We start from the raw sequence: 15242 nt of genomic DNA on the forward strand, positions 1-15242 counted from the left end.
TGTTGTGTGTGTGTGTGTGTGTGTGAGAGAGAGAGTGTGTGTGTGTGTGTGAGAGAGAGAGAGTGTGTGTGACAAAATATTTAAAGTTCATGCAATAAAATGATTTTAGTTTAATTCCAGATGAAATGAGACGTTTATTTGATCTGATGCTTTGTTCTGTGTTTACTCACATAATCGAGAATGAAAGAAAACAATACCTTTAATGATGGACCTTAAATAAAGGTGCCGATTTATTTTTAACAAATCCATATTTAAGTGTTTTTCGAATGCTGCTGACCATCTGAGTCACCTGACTCACACAGGGACCTACAGCCTACGGTTGCTACAGCTCTCTTTGTAGAGTCGTACAATATAAAACACCCCGAAGCGGCTGTTGTTGTGATTTCTGAATAAAACTGGATCGAATTAATCAGGCGTTTGTTCTGTTAGCTGCAGGAAGAGCTTAGAATCTAAAAGAGGAAAATTACAATTTCCTGTCTTTTCCTGGTAACGCTTGTTATAATCCAGAGGAAATGCTGTTTGGAGCATGCGTGGAGCTGTTGGGCCCTCGCAGAGCTTCACACGGCTGCCTGCAGGTCAGATAATTAGCCCCCGGGGTGCACAGGTGTAGGTGTCACCTGCAGGAACAGAGAAGCTTTCATTCCTTTCAGCTTCAGTCACAGTGCCTCATCGCTGCAGTCCAGCCGGACTTCAGGTCCGTGAACGTGTGTGTGTGTGTGTGTGTGTGTGTGTGTGTGTGTGTGTGTGTGTGTGTGTGTGTGTGTGTGTGTGTGTGTGTGTGTGAAGGTAATTTATCCTGCGTGGCAGTCTCAGCTGATTTGTGGCCTTTAAAAAAATGAATTCAAACGTCTCTTCATTTCATTAAAAGCTAAATCAGAGTGCGCTCAGATTGATGCCGAGCGGTTTGTTTATTTATTTATTTTGTACCCGCTCAGAGCCCGTCCGTCTACGTCTTCGTTTTCGTATCCTTCCGGTAAAGATCCTCCAACTGTCGTCCTCGGGCTGAACATTGGAGGTGTGCGGCGTTCTGCTCTCCCCTCTCTCTCTCTCTCTCTCTCTCTCTCTGTAGTGTCGGCATGTCTCTCGCCCACGTCACTGAGCAGCCAAACACGGAGAGAAACAGATTTTGGCAGCAGAGCACTTCGCTGTTTCTGTTTGTGTTGCCTCCTGTCGCTCTGCCAGGAGACGACAGCGCGATCCCAGCGTGGCTCGGTCATGGGGGGGCGGAGTCTGTGTGCATTAAAAACAAACCCGGAGGAAGTGTGACCTCTTTAAACACGAGCTTTCTTGTGTCCTAACCGGTGTGACAGAACTTCACACCAGTGAGAAACTGCGTGTGTGTCAGCTGACAGCACCTCTGAACTGACGTTTCATTTTTATTTTGCTCTGCAGTAAAACTGGTGATGATGTCATTATCATTAGATTTACAACAGATTTACCGCGTCACACTGAGATCAGCGACGCACACGAGAAAGGCTTTGCTTAAATTGCCCATCATCCTCTCTGCCGTGAGAGACGCCATCCAGCTGCGCGTTCCTCTCTCACACAGGACGTTCTCGTCCAGGGCCTTCGACGTGTCACACTGTAATAATTCCCCCATCCTGTAGTTGCAGACAGACCTGGTTCCTTTTGACAGAAGCTTTTGCGTTTTTGGAAATAATCTCCGGAAATTTTAAACTGATTTATTTGGCACTTGTATAAAACTGCCATAACGTATGATTGCTCTAAATGAGCACGTCTTTTCTCATGAGGTAAGTCATCCACTCCCATCACAGGAAGCAAAACCCGTTCTGTGGAAACCAGTGGAGCTCTACTGGAGGTGGACTGGTTGGACTGGTGCTCTGCTGGTTCTTGGGTTTAATCAATAACCTTGCAGCAGAGTCCTGAATGAGCTGCTGGGAAAGGGGAACGTGGGGGTGAGGCTGAGCAGGTGGGGTGCAGGTGGGGTGCAGGTGGTGACGGTGCACTGTGTTCTTGGCAGTGATGATATCTGGTCGGCACCATTAATGTGAATCCCGGGAACGTTACCTGTTGACCTTTATTCCCGGGAGTTAGCAAGACGACTTCAGAAGTTTTTTTCAGAAAAATTCAGAGGTAACCCCCCCACCCCCAACGCCAACCCGTCCCCCACCGCCTCTGACTCTCTGCTGCCTTTCTGGAAAGCATCCAGTAGCCCCCCTCCCTTGTTCCTAGAAAAGCACCAGTTCATGTCAGAGAGAGAGAGCAGGGCGAGCGAGAGGGAGCGACCTCTGGGGCGATCAAGTTTGACTTTCCCACAGAGAGAGCTAGAAAGTCTGGTCCCATTGTTTCCTTTATGTCCCAGTGCTCTGTGTGTGTGTGTGTGCGCGTGTGAGTGTGTGTGAGGGTCACGTGATCTGCCGGCATCTTTCCATGGTGGTCAGGTGTCCGAGGCTCCACTAGCGTTCAAGTGGGTCTCCTAACCCAGGATACGTGTTACTTGAGAAGCTTTTCAGAGTAAAAGCATAGGTATTTTCCTATTCTTCTGATTTCATTTGATTTAATATTTAAAGTCTTTGATGGTGACAGATGGAAAAAAGTTTTCAGAGGTGAGTGTGTTTCAGGATTTTTTTTCTAAAGAAACAAAAAGGACTGTAAACAGGAAAATAAGAAGGATCAGGAAGTTCATTAAACTTCCTGATCCTTCTTTATTTAAGGAAAAAGCTTTTTAAATTCAAAGTATAGATGGAAACATTTTTTCTTTTATAATATATGACTTAATTACAAGTCTGTGATGATGGGGGGTTTGAGTTAGATGATCCACGCCCCTCAGTGGGGGGGTGGATGCAGACAGTCCGGTCTGCTCCCACGCCTCATTAGCATATTTAATTAACCTGCTGACGGCTGAATGAGGGGAGCGGGGGACGATGGGGTAGGGGGGCAGTGTGTGAAAGTGCCCTCCAACACACACCCATCAGCAGCACCCCTAACCCCCCACCCCATAGTTGCCGTGGTTTCCGCCTGATGCTCTTTGTCTTAAGCTGCTGAAGCAAACAGACGCGGTGAACAGCATGCAAAACAAGCCTGATAAATGCTGCCCTGTGTGTGTGTGTGTGTGTGTGTGTGTGTGTGTGTGTGTGTGTGTGACAGAGGATGGGGCCGGGGGGGGGGGGGGTCCTCTCAATGCAAAAAGTTCATGTCTCTTAAATGTAACTGAACTGCACAACCTCGCGGCGAAAATGTGCAGGCGCAGCGTCCATAACGTGTGGTCTGCAATAAGAACTCCACAGAAAGAACTCCACAGAAGGATTCAAACCTGGACCAAAGTGATTTACACTAACGAGAAGCCCTTTAATCCACGCAGGACGACCCGACACACTCAGCGAACCATCACTTCAGAGGCAACCTGCTTTCCTTCACTCAAAAAGCGCTCCTGTCACCTCCTCTCACATTAAAGAAAACATATTCACGCCTCAGAACCAGCAGGAGATAATCACTTGACTATCTCTCCGCACCGTTCAGCTAGCGTGTGAGCCGTTAAAGCGAAGCCCGCTCTTCCTCTCGATCCTGATTTTCCTCTTGGATCACACATCTGGGCCCGCGTGGCAGCGGCTTCAGCCGGGCCTCCGTCACGTTCGCCGTGCGTCGCACTTTCCTTCGTGTTTGCCTTAATTAAAAGTTTTGCTTTCCTGGACGTTCCAACTTCTCTCCGTCTGCTCCTGAGTCATGGCCCCGCCAGCAGGCTCCGGGGGGATGATGGGTAATATTTCTTCCACTCCCTGCCTACTTTATCTGCAGCGTGGCCGATCGATGCCCCCGAAGCCGCTAAATCATTTGAAAGAGCGGAGCTGCATCGGAGCAGAGAGCATGCTGGAAGAGGAGGCAGACGCAGAGAGGCCGGTCGCACGAGCTGCACACAGGAAGAACGTTTGCCATGATACTCGGAGCTGACCTACTGCTGCTCACACGTCCACAACAAAAAATGTCAGATCTCACATAGAAGAGAGAAAACTCTAAAAACACAGATGACAAGTTTTGTTTAATAAAACAAAGAAATGTGTAAATAAGTTACAGACGCCTGCAGCTCAGTTTGATCTGATGCAGTTTTAATGAAGCATTTTTAAGAATGTGAAGCAACAGCTGATAACACATTAACGCTCAAACCATCCGTGTTGTGTTGAAGAGATATTCTCAGGTCAAAATAGGACTGGGCTGTACTGCCATGTAATACCGCTACGTGCCACAAGGAGGTTCAGTGAGTCGGTGTAGCCTTTATTTAAGCGGTTAATAAAACGATCGGGGAAAAAAGACTAAAAGTTTGAAGAGCAAAGCATTTTAGCACACCTGCTGGTTAAACACTGCCCCCTGTTGGTGAAGGTTTGAGTTCATATTTGCAGTGGGTAATTATTCATTCATTCATTCATTTATTTGTTTATTTTCAGGCACAACAAATACCTATATTGAACATAAAATGCACAAAACAAAAAACAAAAATTGCCTGAAAAGGAGTGGGACGAAGAAAACTTATTAAATCCCACCCCTATACTCACTCATCAACAAAAAAAAACAATAACATTATAAAAGTACCTTTTATTATTATTATTATTATTATTATTATTGTTGTTGTTGTTGTTGTTGTGAGATGTAAGACATTCCTGACTTCTTGAGACCTGAAAACTGGCAAAACCTCTGCTTTCACAGAGGCACTCACACTGCTGATGATCGGTTAATCACGTGACTGATGAGCAGCACCTGGCTGCTGCTGATCCCGCTGTTCCTGTGGAAGCAGTGAGGCTGGATGTTGTTTTTCAGAGCACTGCAGAGAATCCTGTGACATAAGAAAATGACCCGTTTCCTCTTTTTTAACCACCTTGCTGTAGTAGTTCCAAGAATTCCCACCTTCCAGCAGCTGCATGGATTGGGACTGAGCGGGACTCTATTAGGTACAGATGCCTTCAGCTGATGGCGGGATAATCGATGACTTTTTATGTAGTTGTACATTGTAATCATGTAAACATGTGGTTGTTGAAAACGCTCGGGGTGCACCATGTGAGATTCTGTCACGCACCGGGTATTTCTGCCGTTTTAACTTCAGGTTTAGCTATGAAACATTATTCAAAATGCTTTTTAAAGACTAAGTATGAAGAGGATTTATCCATTCATGCGTCGGTGGTCGCAGCTGCTTGGCTTATTTATGATATTTGACACGAGCTCCCCCTCAGACATTTCACTCTTCCATCCTTCCATCCGTCCGCTCACTCTGAACTTCAGCATAGGCTCCGAGTTCTTCCTGTGTCACTGAGCGTGTGCAGAAAGTGTGACTGAATCAGCTGCAGCAGCTGGAGTCTGCCAGTCAGTCTGCTGTGTGTGTGTGTGTGAGATACCAGGTGAAGGTTTTGTGATGTGGAGATCAATACAGGCATCCCCTCTATACACACACACACACACACACACACACACACACACACACACACACACACACACACAAACCACCAAAGTTGTGATTTGCAGATGACCTGCTGAGTCCACATTTTGGTGAATAGCCTTCCCTGGTGCTCGTTTCTGTTCTTGGATGATCTGGGATTTTGTGTGGGACTTTCTGACGCTTCTCAAGAATTTATTCTGAAAGCGTCGCACTTCCTGATTGATGAATATTTTTTATTTCGAAAATGTATTTACAGCATTTATGAAGGATGAAACACATTTCATGATAACATTAAAGATAACTTTTTTTTTTAAACTCCCAGCTATCAGTGAAGTAACCGCTGGATCAGAACAGACAACTGAGTGTGTGTGTGTGTGTGTGTGTGTGTGTGTGTGTGTGTGTGTGTGTGTGTGTGTGTGTGATTGTGTTATTAAGTTGGTGTTGTTCGGCTCGTCCTCATCTTTGTGTTTCTCTCCACAGAATCCGGCCAATCAGAAAGCCCGAATCAGGCCAGCGAATCAGACATCAAGGAGCAGCCGGAGAACGGTGAGACACACACACACACACACACACACACACACACACACACACACACACACACACACACACACACACAAACTGAGGCCAACCTGTGTGTGACCCTGTGTGGTTAAACGAAATGAGGCTGTGGTCAAATATGCACACACACACACACACAAACTGAGGCCAACCTGTGTGTGACCCTGTGTGGTTAAACGAAATGAGGCTGTGGTCAAATATGCACACACACACACACACACACACATTCCTGAGGAGAAGTTGTTTGTCTGGATCAGGGAAGTGCGTATGGAAGATTTTTAAGTGTGTGTTGATGGATGTGATAGCTGTGTGTGTGTGTGTGTTGATGGATGTGTGTGTGTGAGAGAGAGAAGGATATCCTCTCTACTTTGTGTGTGTGTGTGCTAGACCTTGACCCTGGTGTTCAGCTACGTGTGTGCAGACACACACAGCTGGTCCTGATTATTCCTGTTGGGAAACAGAAGCCTGTACTTCCTCACTCATACTGATCCTTCCCTGGTACTACTGGTACTAGTACTACCTGTAATCCTGCTGCAGGTGTAGATTTCGGGGGCTTGTCAGTGGTTGGCTGTGCCGAAATGTGTTGGTGATACAGTAGTAATATAGTAATAACCCCCTCCCTCCCTCTGCTCACAGGTCACCTGGGCTTCCAGGACAGCTTCGTGACACCTGGAGTTTTCACGGTGGCCGAGCTCGTCCGAGTGTCTCAGAGTAAGTTCTGTCTCTCTCTCTCTCACTCTCCTCCTGCAGTGAGGCTGAATGAGGCCAAGCACTGATTGGATCGCAGATCTGTCATCGATAGTGCATCTAATGTAATTCCTCCAGACCAAACCACAGGCTGCCTATCTTAATGAACACACTGTGTGTGTGTGTGTGTGTGTGTGTGTGTGTGTGTGTGTGTGTGTGTGTGTGTGTGTGTGTGTGTGTGTGTGTGTGTGTGGCTGCTGATGTGTGTTTGAGTGGTCTTCCTGCTGATGAACATAAGAACATGTTTAGGAGAGTGTGAATTGTGAGCTCAGCTTGCAGCACGAGGCTGAGCACCTGTGCATCAGAGAGCCAGGTGTTCACCGTATTCTATAACAATAATAGTAATAACAATAGTAATAACTGTTACTTAGTAACACCTTATAAGTAACTGATTACCAAAATCACTGTATGTATAATAACATCATAGATTAAAATGTGAACAACACAGACTCAAACATTATGTGTTTTAAAGATGGTGAGAGTCGACGCTGCAGGAGAGTGCACGAGCGGCCAGTCAGCTCAAGGCTCTGAAGCACCATCGATTAATCGAATTCTCAGATAAGAACTACTTCTGTGATAAATATTCAGAAGAGAAAAACACAGGTCTTGCAAAATGACTCTTTACACACCATATTAAAATAGAAAACATTTTCTTAAATGCAAACATAAATAAACCTCAAGTCTCTTATCAAAGGTCAATATAATCTGTATGAAACTGAAACCTAAAACGTGTACCTTTACTCTGTGTTCTTGGAAGGTTTGTGACACTGTTTCATCTCCTTGATGAGCCAGATTACATTTGGTTTGTATGTATGTATTGTGTGCATATGTGTGCAGTGAATGACCGAGTTTGTGTCTGTAAGCCTTTAAAGGAGAATGCGGTGTCTGCGAGCATATTGGCATTGTGACGTTTGTCCTGTGCTTTGATGCAAAGTGCCTGTGCTGCTGAGAAGACATGCTTTGATGGTGCGTCGTTAATTAATATTAATAATAACAATTCATCTGCAGGTTTTTCTCTGTGTAGAACAAACAGCGTTGGGCAGAGCAGCTACAAACTTCCTTTTCTTCCTCTGGTAGTTTGTCGATCAGCTGCTTTGATGAAGGACTCCCGCTCGCTGTTTCCCAGTAAAGGTTTTAATGGTGATCACAGGAACATATACTGCTTTGGGCTATACAAACAAAGTTTTTTTACTGTATTGTTGTGGCTCCGCCTCTTGTGCAAACAGACTCCGCCTCCGTGTTAAACTGTCCCAGCATCATCAGGACTGCGTGGGCTGAATGTGGTCAGACTTTTTATCCACACGCTGCTCCTAAATGTGTTTCTACTGCAGGTCTGTGAGTGCTGCAGAGCTGTGCATTAAACGAGGATTTCATATAATCGAGTTATCCGAATTACTCGATGAATCGTTGCAGCCCCAGTTGATATTAAAACTCTTCAGATCCAGGATCTGCTGCCAATCAGCAGCCGCTCCAACTCAACTCTAATTATGAGGAAATATGAGCGACAGGCGGGCGATCGAGAGACCGCAGGGTGGAGGAGAGAGAGGGGAGGGGTAAGATGGGTGTGCAATGGACAGAAAGGACAAGTGAGAGAGAGAGGCGGGGGGACATGACCTTTAAAAAGTGCCGACATGCAGGAGAGAGAGAGAGGGAGAGAGAGCGCAGTGGGATCTATATGAGTCTGTCGATCGCCCACCGCTAACAATAGGCGATGTAAAGTGCCTGTCAGCACACACACAGACCCCCGATCAAAGAGCCATCGATCACACATACACACAGTTATCCCTGCTTGATCAGATACTCACATGCAGCTGCTATCTCACACTCACTTAATGACACTGAAATATAAGGCATTCTTTCAAATTAAAAGCATCAGTGAAGTCTGTTAAACTTTTTGTTCTCCAAGGGTAGCTTTGCATGATTCAAAGTTCTGAATAAGTCTCCTCAGCTATGTCCAAATCCAACTGAAACCCATGTACTCTGATTGGCCAGTATCTGGAAGGTTATTGAGGGTACAGAGCGCATAAGCACATGTACGAGTACGTGTTGGAGCCTGAATGGAGCCTGAACATCCTACATACAGCAGGAACATCATGATGTTGGTAAATAGTTTGCTCAGCAGGAAAAACCGAGGTTGGACTTAGTCTTTCAAGTACACAAACACATGTTGCTGCGTGCAGCGTGTCCCTGAAATGAGCTGTAATGTCAGGTAACGATTAAAATGACTGCAGCCTGCACAGACTCCTGTTCACACACTGGACTTCATTAAAGTGCGAGGGCTGTGGTTGTGATGCTTCACGGAAATACAGTTGTAGAAGAGTAACATGTTCCTCCACACAGAAACACGCAATTTATAGAATGATGGTACCTAGAACAGTGGTTTTTGGTGTTGCATTGCTGCTGATGTATTTGGCTTACCGTGTCTTCTTCAGGGTCTGTGTTTCTGCCCTGAAAGTGCCAAGTGGTGTTTTTTTAAGTGCTGTCCATTTTTTGATTTGATTGAGCAGCCATAGAACTATTTTGAGCTGATAGCGCCGTGAGTGCAGTGGTGTTCAGAAGATGTTTGCTCTGAGCACTTTGAGCTCAGGCTTATTGGAATTGTTCAGAAAATAGACGCTGAGAGCAAAAGTGAGGCAGCCTGTGGGCAGACCTTTGCAAATCATGCTGTAAACAACACCTCTATGCTGACAACACTGTCCTTTACTGTTCAGTGGTGCTGTACATTGTGGTCTTTAGTGTTGCTTTGGATGGCTGAGAAACTGAATTTTAAATTTCACGTGACACCTGTCAGCACATTCGGCAGGAGAACTAGCTCCTTCAGAACAGTAGATGATAGAAGAGAAGAGAAAAGGCCTTTACTGTCATTGTACATGTACAACGAAGTTGTGGGTGCTTCACACCGACTTTGCCGGAATAAAATATAAAGCGTATAAAAGAAATAAATAACAAAAATAAGAGAAAGGCACACAATAGAGGACAAAGTGCTCGGAAGCAGTGCAAAGAAAAAAAAGGACTTCTTAGAGTCCATGTGTGAGTGTCCTGAGTGATGAGGGTTACTCAGCCTAGGACTGGGCGATATATCGAGTTTTTAAATATATCAATATATTTTTATACGAGATATGAGATGTGATAATATCGTTTATATCGATATAGTCTATGTTACGTTATAATTATACTTGTGGAACCGCAAGTTTGCCTCTTTCATCCACTTTTGTCTCTACGCAACGTTACTCTGCCTCGCCTCTCTCCTTCACTGAACACAACTCCTCCCCCTCCATCACTTCACCTGCAGGCAACGAGAAGATGGACACGGCAGCTATCAAAGAGGAGCTGGTCAGTAAAAAGAAAACATTTGGAGATTACCATTTTAGTGCTGTCAGCGTTACTCTCGTTAAAATGACCTTAACGCTGTAACTGCATTAATGTGGCAAATTAACGAGTTACCGCGGATCACCCTGTGTGTGGGGCTACACGGCGTAGTGTTTGTTAACAGTCTGAATGGCCCAGGGGAAGAAGCTGTTAGTGTGCGGAGGTGTGGGACCTGATCGACTAGTGGGTCAAGCAGGTGGTGGGCGGGGTGCGAGGGGTCACCTGTGATGGCCCTGGTTTACCTGAGATGATTTTTTTCTCTGGGCAGATGGAAGCAGCATCCTATCAGTGTTGAGATCATTATAATGCTCCTCAATATAAGCTGAGGTTAGACCATCAGCCCTGGCTACTATTTCGCTCCAGTTACTTTTACCATCGCCCTAAGGAAAGCGTTGCAATTTTACTCAATGTGAAGCTGAAACAAAAAATATGAAGGACAATGAGATTTCTCATTTTCATCCTTTAATTTTGAATTCTACCTCCAGATGTTCTTGTTTCACTCCATTATTTGCTTTTCATAGAAATAACTTTATTACTTTTACTTTTTCTTTTTTCCCTACTGACAAAGTTTTTCTATTCGGCTGTATTATAAATGAAGTCTCTCTCAGGCTGAATGAACATGTATTCACACACACACGCACGCACACACACACACACACACACACACACACACACACACACACACACACACACACACACACACACTATTCAAGTACATTAGCTTTTAACTGATAACCTGAAATGCCTATTGCGCGCACACACACACACACACACACACTGTGGACTCTCCTGCACTCTAATCCATAAGTGATTCTTCCAGAGCCGCATCGCTGCAAATCTGCTGACCAACACAAAGCGCGCGCCTGCACACACACACAGAGCGAAAGGGTGTGTGTGTTTGTGAATACATTTGTGTCTGTCTGAATGTGTCTGTGTGTGTAAGTATATGAATATATACTGTACTTATAGAGTGTGTGTGTGTGTGTGTGTGTGTGTGTGTGTGTGTGTGTGTGTGTGTGTGTGTGTGTGTGTGTGTGTGTGTGTGTGTGTTGCAGCAGCATTAAAGCAGCTCTGCTTTGCTGCCACAGACACTTTTCTTACTCCTCACTTTGCTCGCATTAGAAATATTAAATGTAGACAAAGCTGAAAAATGTTTTTCATCTCATCTCCTTTTATATTAATACAATACACACGTTATTCTCAGTACATCTCAGTACATTTTATTCATACAGCCAAAAGTTACACATTTGTGTGAGTGATTTCTGTAGAAAAATTTATCCAGCCTGATGAAACCTGTAAATGTCTCAGATTACAGTGGAACCTGAAGGAAGCGCTCCATCCTCAGGTTCCTCCGCAGTCGAAGCGAATTCGTGTAGAAGTTTCTGCTGATTTATGTTAACGTTCACCTCATGAGTCCGAACTCTACAGCTTTTTATGTTCTTCTTGATGAAGCTGTTGTCATAATTTCCTGTAGTTATATATTTGTGATGTTTTGAGCTCTCGGGGCCACCGTACGGTGGCCAAAGAATATATGTATGATGCTGAAGCAAACCTGGAAGGACACCTTTACTTCAGTGTAAAACTCAGCTGACGTCGGCAGATTCTTGCTGCGGCCCTCGTTCTCCTAAGCGTTCCCCTTTAAGAGCATAAAAAGAATTCATGCATTTCTTCATTCAAATAAGCAGCTGTGGGGGAGTGACAACAGGCGAACATCTGCATCATGCAGGATCAAATTCAGACTCCAGCATGTTTGGATGAGGTGGAAGATTACAGGAAGCAGAAATTACGATTTGCTGCCAAAGGTCACCTGATCACTTCAGTGTGTGTGTTATCAGGAGTATGTATTTCTTTTCTTTTTTTCTTTTTCTTTTGCCTGTCCCGTTTGGATCTTTAGCCATCAGAATTGTTGTCTTAAGGCCAAGAAAGATGCCAAGTTGATTTACTTTACCGGGTGGATCATCATGGCCTTGCCATATTGGTCCATTTGATTGACCTTTATTATAATTATGTATTTATTTTATTTTCGTTTTTTAAAGACGGGACAGACATGACTGGGGGATAGGACAGAGAGAAAGAATGAAAGAAAGAGAGGGAGAGAAAGAAAAATAGAGGGGAGAAGAGATGGTGAGAAAGGGGGGAAGAAAAAAAAGAAGAACAAACAAAACACCTGGATCACCATGGAGATAAAAAAAAAAAAAAAAAAAACCAGAAGAGAAAACGAACAACAAAGAGCAAAATAATAAAAACAACACCATCACAATAAACTAGCTAACAGTAGATAACAGTAGATGCAAAATATTACATGTTATTGTTTTTTTTGTTTTTGTTTTTTTTGTTTTTTTGTTTTTTAGTATGTATTTCAATGAAAGTGTTCCCGGTGGTAGGACATGGTGCAGAAGTAGCACTGGGAGTCTCCGTTTGATGCCAAAGAAAAGATAACAAACTTCTTCTGGTTCCTGCGTGCTGAAGGGGAAGTCTCAGGAGAACCTGAGACCAGGAAACCAGGAGCCTGAAGAAAATTTTAACATGTAATGTGACAGGCAGTGTGGAAAAACAGTGAGAATGAGGCACAGGAAAAAGGCAAAGTCCAAGAAACAGTCCAAAGATTAAAAACAAGGAAAGAACTCCGAACATGGCAATAGACAGAACCTTACTTGAAGCTTCACCTACATCACCATCACCCCACAGCACTCTTTGTGATTATATGAAGAATCATTTCTGGTGTGGTTCTTCTTTAAATGGAGTGAACACACACACACAAACACACACACACGCGGGGGTCTGCAGGGGTGACTGAAGCCTATAGCTCACCAGAAGATGAGATGTGGTTGTGGTGGAGGGGGGGCTGGTGGGGTATTGAACAGAGCGCGCACGCACACACACAGCGGGTGACCTTGGCGTTGTGCAGCCATTACACAATTCACTGGCAGGCCAATCGAATCTCTCTCTGTCGATCAATATCCTATTAAAGCAGCACACAAAGAGAGAGAGGCCGGCCGGGCGAGCGAGCGAGCGGGCAGGTTAGTGTAGCGGCCGCGGTCACATGTAATTGGTCACTTCAGTGTATTCCTGACTTCTCCTTCCTCTCTCTCGCTGCGATGTGTCATTAAACTCTCGCTCTCTCTTCCTGTCGTTCTTCCTCTGATCCTCCTCTTTCTTTTTTTTCTTTGCTCATATTCCTCCTCTCTTTCTTCCTCCCTCCGTCCTCTCCCTCGCAGTCTGTTTCTGCCGCTCTGTACAAACCTCACCTGAGCGAGACATTACAGCTGCGTTTATGAGGGCCATAAGTTTGTGGACAGTAACTTGTGTTTGTTGTGCTTGTTGAACTGACAACAGCGAGGCGTCCATCTGTCACCAGAATTCCTACCGGTCAAAATTTAACCAAAGCAGTGCTCCTCAGGAAATAAGAGCTGCTGGTTGCTGAGGGATGAGCATAAAATTGGGATCAGCATAAAATTGCTAGGTCTAGTTAATAGTTTTTTAAGGGTTATTTAATAGGAAAAAAAAATATTACTGTACTCATATACACATACCAGCTAATGTTAGCCTCAAGTTTCCTAAAAATCACACTTTCCCTCTGACAAACAGTTTGATTACATTCTTATATTGTATGAGAGTTTAATCACTAAGAGTCCAACAATGTTAGATTCACTTCAAAGACCATTTCATTATGACCATAACAGTAGCTAACAGAGGCCAACGGCAGCTTACCGAGGCTATTAACAGTTAACTAAAGCCCCTTTTCCATTAATACCTACTCGGATATACTCACCACGGATCGCCACTCGGGTCGACTGGTTTTCCATTACAATCTGGTACTACCTAACGTTCGTGGTTGTCGTCATAGCAACGCATCCAAGCATCCCGCAATGTAATTAATATACGACATGATTGCTACAAAAAAGGTGGACGTCAAGTAGGGCTGCACGATTAATCGTTAGAAAATCACGATCTCAATTCATACTTATGTGCGATCTCATTTCCAAATGACAACGATTCCATCCAAAAAATAAATAAATAGCCGGCGACGATTGTACCGCATTTTGATCCGGGACGTAATTTGCATGAAGACAAGCGCTCACTCTTCCTGCTCAACAAATGACAAGGGCAGAGCCTTATACCACGTGATACTGGATGCTAAAATTGGCAGGGAAAAAACAACGGAGAGCACGTCAGAGATGATGAAAAAGTGACAGGAGAAAATCCGTCCCGGTCAACCACCCAAACATCAATAACAGGAACCTTATACAGCGCTTCCCTATACCCGTCGAACTCCCGCAGGCACAAAGAAATTACGGAGGCTATCACTTATCACCTGACCAAAGATATGGCTCCCATCAACACTGTGCAAAATGAGAGATTTAGGAAAATGATCAACACCCTAGACAAACGCTACACAGTGCCGTCCCGCAACTATTTTTCTATTGTTGCACTACCTGCTCTATACACGCAGTGTCGAGCAACGGTGGAGACGGAATTTCAAGCAGTACAACATTTTGCGGCAACCACAAAATGTGAGACATTTGTTGTTTTTATGTTTGTTTATTGTTTTTATGTTCAGTCTCAACTGTTACGAAGTTGATGTGCAGTTAATAAGTGCAATAAATATTTTAATAATAAATATTTAAATAAATATTGGAAAAGAAAATCGTGAGAGAATCGTGATCTCAATTCTAAGCCAAAAAATCGTGATTCTCATTTTATGCAAAATCGTGCAGCCCTAATGTCAAGGCAAGAATATATCTGCTGCTCGGTCTGTGGCTTTTTGTCATACTCGGGGAACACGGCGTTGTTTTTTGTAACCGTTTCCTTCATTGGCGAGTTTCAAAAAAGGGTGGTTTTATTCTTGTCAACATGACGCTCTCATGACTCATCGAGTGACGCTACTGTCCAGCTAATCGGTGGCATGCAGTCTGACGATGTTACATTTTAGTACTGACTAAGAACCCTGGGCGAGCAGGTACTAAAAAAGTACTTGGTAACAGGTACTATAACCTAATGGAAAACCCTGATAACTGTTGTGAACCGTGCCAAGTCGATCCGAGTAGGTACTAATAGAAAAGGGGCTTAAGGCTAACACAAGCTAACAGTACCTAACTAAGGCTAACTACAGCTAACTTAAGGCTAAGGGTAGCTAAATAAATGAGGACACTTCTCACCCTGCATTGACAGCTGAGGTAAACAG

At 44.3% G+C, this 15242-nt stretch overlaps 1 protein-coding gene across 4 annotated transcripts in view; it reads left to right on the top strand.

Annotated features, from left to right (window-relative positions):
• Positions 1 to 15242, top strand: part of nfia (nuclear factor I/A) — a 150368-nt gene that overhangs the window by 106704 nt on the left and 28422 nt on the right. For all 4 annotated transcript variants that reach the window (XM_080878436.1, XM_080878437.1, XM_080878439.1 and 1 more), the window contains exons 3-4: positions 5864 to 5929; positions 6578 to 6652. In XM_080878436.1, coding sequence (XP_080734562.1) covers positions 5864 to 5929; positions 6578 to 6652 — 141 coding nt within the window. The remainder of the gene's footprint in view (positions 1 to 5863; positions 5930 to 6577; positions 6653 to 15242) is intronic.

The sequence above is a fragment of the Rhamphochromis sp. 'chilingali' genome (genome assembly GCF_963969265.1).
Source record: "Rhamphochromis sp. 'chilingali' genome assembly, chromosome: 3".
Lineage (NCBI taxonomy): Eukaryota > Metazoa > Chordata > Actinopteri > Cichliformes > Cichlidae > Rhamphochromis > Rhamphochromis sp. 'chilingali'.